We start from the raw sequence: 9,483 nt of genomic DNA, 5'->3' as shown, positions 1-9,483 counted from the left end.
AGTTCTGCTTTATTCAACAAAGACCCCTCAGGGCTTTGCTATGGAAGAAAAAAATAATTGGGGTTGCAAGACAAACAACCCCCTTTTCATCAGACCAGTACCACTGTAATAAAGAAATGGAGAAGCAATATCATGGTTTTTGCTCCTTTGATGCTGCTTCCATCATCACAAGAAGCCAATATGGTACTACAGAAAGTACCATAAGGAATCATTCACAGTACCTGATTTTGAATACCTACTACCCATTTGACCATATACTTCTCTGGATGGACTTCATTTTCCTCATCTATAAAATTAAGGTATTCAACTAGATGGCCAGAATTCCCTTCCAACTTTAGATCTGCTATCCTGTGGTTCTCTTATCTTACCAAGACATATGTTGTTCAAGAAATTAATTTCCCTTCCCTGGACAGAAAATCAAATCTTGACTCTTTCAAATTTGGAGTTACTTGCAAAGTAATTCCTGCTTAAGAAATCTGATTCTTTTTATAGGCCAACTCAAGTGAGTAGCTTCTCTGAGAAGAATGTCTTCATGCTGACCAATTCTTCTTGAGAGCAGCTCTTGTCTTTGAGACCTAATCAGTTATTTCTCCTTACTTATCTACAATGTATCAATAGACATGTCCACATCCTCCATAGAGTGATGCCTTCAAAGTACCAAAAGCTCACTCTTTAAGCTCAATAGGTCATGGACTTAAGAAATGGAAGGGACCATATCATTTTTTAAATTATTTATAAAAGCATTTGTTATCTCTTCTTTCCACTGCTTCCCTCCCAATTGAACTAAACCTTCACAACAAACCAAATTCTCACAATTGGTGTGTTAAAAAATGCATGTGTTATTTGATGGGCAACCTTTTGAGTTTGGTGTGTCAAAATTTGCCCCAAAACCAAGCATAACTCAGGTGGTGTGTCACTTCGAGAAAAAAACCATAATTTTGCGATATTTATAGTTTAAATAACAAAAATGTATAATTGTAATATATAACTGTATTTAATAAACCAAAATAGGTAAATTAATATCAGTAGAATTGTCATCTATAGTGCACAGTGTCTACACTACACTACAGCAAATGTTTCATCCTCAGCCTGTGGCCCCATACTTCTCTGTATGCAGCTGCATGCGGCTGCATATCATCAAAAATGGCTACACGTCAGTGCTGACACACGCGTCATCGGTTTGCCATCACCTCTATAGCTTAAGTCCAACATCTCTTTGGCTGGAAGTGAATAGTATGTTTCATCTTCTGACCTCTGAACTCAGCAAAATCTCTAAATTCATAGAGAGGATATTTGGACAACTCCTAAATCAAGTCCTACATTCAGGACTTTTTCTTGTATTTTCCAAAAGAAACCAGAAATACCTTTGTTGAGAAGGCTAACCTCTTTGGACTAAGTTTCATTGACTGGAACTGCACCCAAGATTACTTGGTTGATTTGGAACCAACCTGTAGTGCCTATGGAATGTTCCAACAATGGATGCCAATCTGTTATCAGTATAGGAAGTTTCCTCATCTTATACTAATGAAATCATAGGTTTCTCCCCTAACCTTGGCTAAGTTTGGTATGTTATCTTATTTCTTGTGTTATTCTATACATATTAGCTTAATTCATAGAATATAACTATTACATTTTTCTGAAGGTCTAGGTCTATTCCTTCTAGCATATCCGCCATCCTAACTGGGTTGTATAAAACCCCAAAACCTACAGTTTGAGAAATTTGTGTTTGCTCATTCCTTTGAAACATAATGTCCACATTCTCTGTTATCTTCATGATTTTTCCCTCGTGTATCTTAAGTTTTCTTAACTTCTTCTTACAGGTGTCAAAATTTGAAATTTGTATAGTTTGGTCCACAATGAAAGAGCAGAACCTAAAAAATTAAGAGTTCCTTTGTGAGGATCATCTCTTCTCCCTAGTTACCCAAGTTAACGGGTCTAAGAGTAACTTTCAGAAACCACACGGTCCACTCCATTTTACAGATGAGGTAACTGAGGCCCAGGTAGGTACATACAGTTAGGGGTGAAAATTGAATTTAGGGTTTTTTATTCCAGGGCTGTGTCCTGGGTCCTCTTCTTCTAGAGGGATATGGCAGAGAGAGCTTTTCTTCACTTCTGTTACCTTCAAGACTATGGCCGAAGTCCAAGGCTCTGGGAAAGGTACAAACTGCAGGAAAACCAAAGTGAGAACAGACTATTCCAAAGCCACCAGAAGTTTTCGTGCTCCCCTGAGTGTGAGGAAAGTTGGCGGGAAGGGGGGCGGGGAAGAAGGAGGGAGTTTGCGCATTGAGTCCAACACCTGTGGCCAATGGGAGGCGGGGAGAATTGGAGCTGCCCCAAGGAGTTGCTTGGAAAGCCCGGAAGTGGGCGGGTCCATGTAGGGACTTCTATCTGAAGAAGGGTGGGAAATCCTGTGAGAGAGTAAGAAGGCATATAAGCGGGTCCACCTTCACTTCCGCTGGGCGGTGCGGGACTGAGGCGACCTCTTGTGTTTGAGTGCGCGTGCTGTGGTGTTCTGTGAGCAGGGGTAAGTGGGTCAACCAGATGTTTGTTTTTTGGTACTCATAATTAAAATAGAACTGTCCTAAAAACCAGTGAGGCCCGAGTTCAAATTCTGGCTTTTGGACTTGCTGACTGGGCATTTCGCACTTTTCATTGCTCTCCAACACTTAAGTTGCAGAAAAGGATTTGATCTGCATTGAAAGTTTTCATTATCTTGAAGACAGTGATAATATTATTTGGGTCCCTGTAGCTAAACAGAGCATACTATAAGCATTAGTAAATAAAAGCCTCCTTGACTCGTTTGCAGACCACTGAAATCCCAGGTTGAGTTCCTACTTCCTCTCCATATATTTTATTGATAGTTCCAAAATCCTGCTCAACGAGAGGTGGGAGGACTCAACTTTGTGGCTGCCTTGGTTTAAAGCTGCTATACTATTTCATGTGTCATTAAGACTGAGAGGCTAACGGTACCTGAGGCAACAAAACAGCCCTCACCTTTTACAGAGTAGGCAACTGAGGCTTAGAGATCAAATGACAGGATGGCAACAAATAGGGTCACAGCAACACAGCAAAGAGGATTCAAAAAAAGCTTCTACAATTGTTGGTTTATTGTTTTTCCCACTATACCAACCTACCTTGTCAGTAAAATTAGTATTATCTGCTTGAATGGTTTATGGATATTTGAAAGGTTGACCTTTGTTATGTCAGTATGTATTTACATATTAAGTGTTAAAACTGTAATCGTTTCTAAGCTAATTCTTTTTTTTTTTTGTAGTTTTTGTCATTTAAAGCTGTTTGAGAAAATTAGAAGTTTGAAATCAAGATAGCTGATTCTAATTTAAATACACAAACTGTACATTTCAGAGAGTTAAACTTTTGGATGTGCACCCAGGAAATTTTTTTTAGGTGGACATTTGTTGAATATACCATTAGAAAAGGCATCATTTTGATTCACCACTTTAAAGAAACTAAAACTTTTTAAAACTAACAACCTAATTGTACACAAACTTTAAAAATAAGTCACAAAATACCAACATTTTTGAGACAAAGTGATTAGAGTACATGCAGCCCACTAAATACAGAACTAGGTTTTCTGCCCAGGTTTTTGGAATTATGTCGAAGTTTTAAAAACTTTTATGTATTTCCAGATAACTGGAATTTTTGCTGTCTTGGTGAAATAAAGAAGATATGTTCACATTACTGAAATATCACTCAGTGGACTATTTACGTGAGGTAGAGTGCTTCTTGTTCTCATCTACTTAAACTGGAGGTTAAGTATTATATTGTGTTTAGTATGTAAATTTTTGGGGAATAACTTAAGAAATGTACTCTTTGAAGATTTATTTTAGATTACTTTTAATATGCACCAGACCTTAATTCATTTTGAGAAATAAGTTATTGGCATTTTAACATGAAATTGAAACATATTGCTCTCCTTAGAAAATAAATTTTTTTTCAAAATGAAATATATACAATTTACTATGTGCCAGGCACTGTGCGGTGCTTTAAAATTATTATCTTGTTGAATTTTCACAGCAACTCTGGGATGTGGGTGGTATTATTCAGGTGACTTTGACCAAGGTCATGGAGCTAAGATATGTCTTGAAACAGGATTTAAACATATCTTCTGAATTCCAAATCGTACATCCTCTATCCTCCATTGCATTTTTTAAAACTACTAAGAAAATTTCTATATTATCAACCATTTTGACAAATCTAATCTTTGAAGATAGGGGAAGGAATTCCTCATTATCCTCATTCATTGATAAGAAATGGCAGTCAGTATTAAATAGTAAACCTTTACTCAGAGCAGTTATTTTATTTATTTATGTGTTTTTTATTTCATTAAATTTCTAATTACGTGTAAAAATGTTTAAACATTCATTTAAAAATTTTTTGAGTTCCAAATTCTCTCCCTCTTTCCTGCCCCTCCCTTCTCCTTGAGAAGGCAAACAATTTAATATGGACTATACATGTGAAATATGCAAAACATATTTCCATTTTAGCTATGTAGCCTAAAAAAATACAAACACAAAAATAAAACACAAAAAATAAAGAAAAATTTTAAAGAAAAATTTAAAAATTTTTCAATCTGCATTCCAGAATTCATATCTACCTCTCTTGGGAGGTTGATAGCATTTTTTTCATGGGTTCTTTGGAACTGTCAGGGCCTCCTTTGGGCTTTTTTATCATGCCCCCAGAAACTTCTTCATCCTCTAAGATCCCTCCTTGTCTTGGAAATCATACTTCTTAAATACTCTCTTCATAAAGCCCCTTTGAATGAAAGGTGAAATGGAGTGCCTCCCAAAAGGCACTACCCAGCTACACTATTTTGTACTTCTTCATCTGGTCCCCAAAGTGGGTACCTTCCCTTCTATCCTCCCTTTTCAGCTTCCTTCTTTGTGTTTTTCTCCCCTATTAGATTATAAACTCCTTGAGGACAGGGATTGTCTTTTTCACATTTGTATCCCCAGCACCTAGTATAATGCCTGGCACATAATAGGTGATTAATAAGTGATTGCTGACTGATCGACTGACATCTTAACTGTTGGTGGACTATTTTTGATTGATGATTAAGTCTTCCTCCTATCCTCAGGAACTATTAATAACTGCCTTGAGACAGAAACATATCAGGGCTTCACATTCTTGTGTAGGTGGTCAGAGTAATGGCAGCAACTAGATAGTGGGTGAAGCGTGTATCTGGCAAAGCAGAATCACAGCTTTGGAAGGAACCTCAGTGACCATCTAGTCCAACCCATAAGTGGAAGGAATCTGCATTATAACATGACTAACAAGTATTTAGCCAGGTTCAGGTTAAAGAAGGGGAAACCCATCACTTCTCCAGGCAAGCAGTTTTGGATAGCACAAATTATTGGAAATTTATTCCTGACATCAAGCATAATTTGGCCTCTTTACTACTTCTATCATTGTTGCTGATTCTGTTCTCTGGTATAAGACACAGTACATCTGATTTCTTCTTCACATTACAGTTCTTGGTGTTCCTTGTTCCTCCTTTGTGCCATTTGCTCTTTGTTCATTACTTGGATAGAAGTTGTCTATTGTAATTTCTTTCTTCTTTTTCTGTTGTTTACTCATATTTTTCCCTTCTTCTCCCTCCTCCCCCTCCATCCGAACCTCCCACCTCCCATTGGCTGTAATTTTGCTCCTTGGTTTACTTGCTGCTTCTGTGAGTTTGGACTATTCAGTTCTGAAGGGGTTTCTTCTCTGCTCAGCTGACTAATTGGATTAGGCTGATGCAGCTGGCTTGTTGAATTAATGAGCCCTGAGGCTAGATCTTCCCCAGCTGCCAGCAGAAGGTGAAGGTATGGAGGTTGAAGCACATGACAATTCTTAGTATACTTAAAAGTAGCTATCCTGTTTCCTCTGACTTTTTTTTGTTTGTTTTAACCAGTTCTCATATGAGTGGACTCTGGTCCCTTTGCCATTCTGGTTGCATTCCTCTGAATGCTCTCTAGTTTATTAATGTTTTCCTTAAATTGGGGGTCAGAATTCCAAATGAGGTCTTACAGTTGCAGAGTACAAGAGGAATATCACCTCCATTTTCCTGGAAATGATGTCTCAATGCAGCTTAAGCAAGCATTGGCTTTGGGGGATTGCCACAACATACACATGAGATCTATTCTGTATGTGCTTGCTTATGTGGCTGAAGGGATGTCATTCCTAAGCCCCTGTCTTTCAGTTAGGGAAGATCCTTAGCCATTGTGGTGCCATAACCTTGCCTTCTAGCAAGAGAAGGGAGTTTTCTTCAGCAGTGACAAGCATGGAAATGTCTTATGAATAACGCCAGGGTTAAGAGTTCAGAAATATAGCCTCCTAGAGATGAATTTTTGAGCAGTATGCCTTCTGAAGGGAGGACATCCATATGAGGCTCTTTCTCTCCACTCTTTTACATTCAAAACAACAAAAACAATAAAAAAACAAAATCCATAACACGAAAGAGCAGAAGATTTGTATTTTTTGCCTTACTATTATCACTATATTATATTATTCAAACAGTGCAGGTCTGATAGGAAGGGAATTTATCTAGTAACCCCAAAGCGTGCTTCACCTCCAAGAGAAGTCTAAAAAGCTGGACAGCATTACAAATCTTAGTAGACCCAGAGAACTAGGATTCATAAGAATGTCAATATCATTGGCAATCTAAAATTCAGTTGTTTTTTGGTTTTGTTTTGTTTTTATCTAAGTATTTTTCCATGGTTACATTATTCATGTTTCTACTCCCACAGTTCTTTCTCTCAATATGGATAGCAATCTTTCTCATGTGTCCCTCAGGCTATCAGTAGCAAAGTCAATTACATATAATTGTCCCACAATGTTTCAGTTACTGTGTATGGTGTTCTCCTGGTTCTGCTCTGCAACAGTTCGTGGAGGTCTTACCAGCTCATATGGCAATCAAGTAGTTCATCCTTCCTTCTTGCACAATAGTATTCCATCACCATCATATATCACAATTTGTTGAGAGACGCTCCCTCATTTTCCAATTTTTTTGCCACCAAAAAGAACATGGCTATGAATATGAACAAACATTTTTCATAAACATCTCTTTGGGGTACAAACCTAGTGTACAATACCAATGTGTAAATAGAATTAGCTCTAGCCCATTCATAGTCAAAACCCTACTCAACCTAGGCATAGAAATGACATCATCCTCACCTTCCTTAGTGGAGAGGGGAAACGAGTTACCCACATATGACAATAAGTAACAAATCAAGAACAAGGGACTGCCCTTTGGGCAGTCCAAATAAATGTAGAGACTGCCATTTGTCCACTTGAATTAGAGGTGGACCCACAGGAAGTGACAAGAGACACTATCTCTTCAAGTATATTGGTTACTTCTTGCTAAGGGAGTTCCCGCTTTGAATTTGGTGCTGAAGGTTCTCAGCTGAGACCTCAGACTGCTTCCACTCTGAATTGTCACGTGGGTAAGTTAGGCTGACTTCCTTGGCCTACCTAGGTCGCTTCTAAACTCTGCCTTAAGCAGGCATTAGCCTATCTGGTTGCTAGGCCTTGAGGCTTGTAGCCTGATTTATTTAGTCTTTTAACCTTCTCTCCCTTTCTCTTTATTCCTATACCTTTTACCTTCCTAACTGAAAATAAAATTGCCTTAACCCGATGGCTGACTTGGGTCTGATTTGATTACGGAATCAATCTGAACTGTTGATTCCTGGCGGCCACATTTTAAATATATATCTATAAAATACCTAAATTTCCCTCTTATACCAATAATAGTGGTATTGCTGGATCAAAGGATATGCATTCTTTTAAAGCCCTTTGAGTATAATTCCAAGTTACCTTCCACAATGGTTGGATCATTTCACAACTCCACTAGCAATGTATTAGTGTCTCAATTTTGCCACATTCCCTCCAACATTCATTATTTTCCTTTCCTGTCATGTTGGCCAATCTGCTAGGTATGAGGTCGTACCTTAGAGTTGTTTTTATTTTCATTTCTCTAATCAGGAGGGATTTAGAACACTTTTTCATGTGATTATTGATAGTTTTAATTTCTTCATCTGAAAACCGCCTAATCATATCCTTTGACCATTTGTCAACTGGGAAATGGCTTGATTTCTTATACATAAAATTCAATTTTGAGCTGAAGGATGTCTACACCATGAGGTGGAGATGAGTTGTATGTGGGGGGGAATTTTCCCTCCCCATTTCCTAAGATCAAGAGCAAGATCTCATCTCCTGTCAACTCCTTGACCTGGAAGCAAGGATAGAATGGCAGGCTGGAAACAGCAACAATAGAGTCAAGAGATCACAAGACAGGGGGGAGGGTAATGTCCCCTGCACTGCCCCTTGGATTGCCCCCGTGGGCGGCCCAGGAAAAAACAGCCACAATTGGCTCCCAAGATGTGATGTGTGTGAGAGTTAATGGCAAAGAAAAGTTTTGATAAATTGAGGCAAGAGAGAATTTCATGCTCTTCTCTTCTGGTTTTATTGCTGGCTGGACTTGCAGGTGAGTGTGTCTCTCTTATTTTTCCATCTTTTCCCCCTACTATTTTTGATTAATAAAATTATTAATTTATGGCCAGTCTCATAATTTTCCCTCTTACATTTTGGTGACCACAAAAGCTGGATAGAACCCTCTTTTCCATTCTTACTCTCACAGTTCTTCAGAGCAGTTTGTTAGAAAGTAGGCCAGATTAGCCAAGACACCAGTGACCCTGCCTAAGCCACAAATGGCTGACCTGTTGCCTACAGACCAAAGGACTGGTAAGATGAGATCTCTTGCCTTTTGAAGGGAAAAGTCCTTCTCAGTCCTCCTTGGAACCATTTCCAAGATCCACTCTGAGCTGCCCAGCAGGTTAAGGCCCACTGAGCTCCAACCCTAGCTTAGACGCAGCTTTTGAGCCTCTGCGTTTTCCCCACCCCATTCCTTCCTCATAGAGCCCCTGGATGCCTCCTCTCTTTTCTGAGACTCTGAGACACAAGCAGCAGTTAGAAGGACTAGGAACCACCAAAGGTGGTAAAAACCATATTCAGACTTTTCTAGGAGTGGGGACAAATAGCATAAAAAGGAAGTACTGATCTTTTATGGTCAACTCTAAGATTGGACTGAGTCCATGAGAGCCTAGAATTTGGGAGGAATGATAAAGAAGAACTAGGCCATAGGTTGCATGTATAATGTGGAGGACAAAAATTCAGATCCTGGACAAAGAATTTGTGTTCAAAGGGACCCACTGGAGGCTTTAAACCTTCACTGTAACATAGATTTTAACTTTTGATGCTTTGGGGGTTTTTTGTTTGTTTTTTTATTTCATGAATTCCTACACCAACATTTTTTTTTTTTGTAAATTTATTTTACCAGTTACATGTAATAACAAATTTCCACACAAGTTTTCCAAAGTTATAGGATCCAAATTTCCTCCTTTTCTCCTCCTGAGAATCTGGCATTTCAATCTGGCAATTTCTAAGCTATGATTTCTCAGAGCTTGCAAACTGGGGCGCATTGGGCAT

General features: G+C 38.6%; 1 protein-coding gene across 1 annotated transcript in view; it reads left to right on the top strand.

The window, feature by feature from the left end:
• Nucleotides 1-2,129: 2,129 nt before the first annotated feature.
• SHOC1 (shortage in chiasmata 1) overlaps nucleotides 2,130-9,483 on the top strand; it is a 153,083-nt gene continuing 145,729 nt past the window's right edge. The window contains exon 1 of the mRNA XM_044679135.1: nucleotides 2,130-2,374. Coding sequence (XP_044535070.1) covers nucleotides 2,130-2,374 — 245 coding nt within the window. The remainder of the gene's footprint in view (nucleotides 2,375-9,483) is intronic.

The sequence above is a fragment of the Gracilinanus agilis genome, chromosome 1, assembly GCF_016433145.1.
Source record: "Gracilinanus agilis isolate LMUSP501 chromosome 1, AgileGrace, whole genome shotgun sequence".
Classification (NCBI taxonomy): Eukaryota; Metazoa; Chordata; class Mammalia; order Didelphimorphia; family Didelphidae; genus Gracilinanus; species Gracilinanus agilis.
Note: the sequence above shows the minus strand (reverse complement) of the source record. Positions and strands in the feature narration are given on the sequence as shown.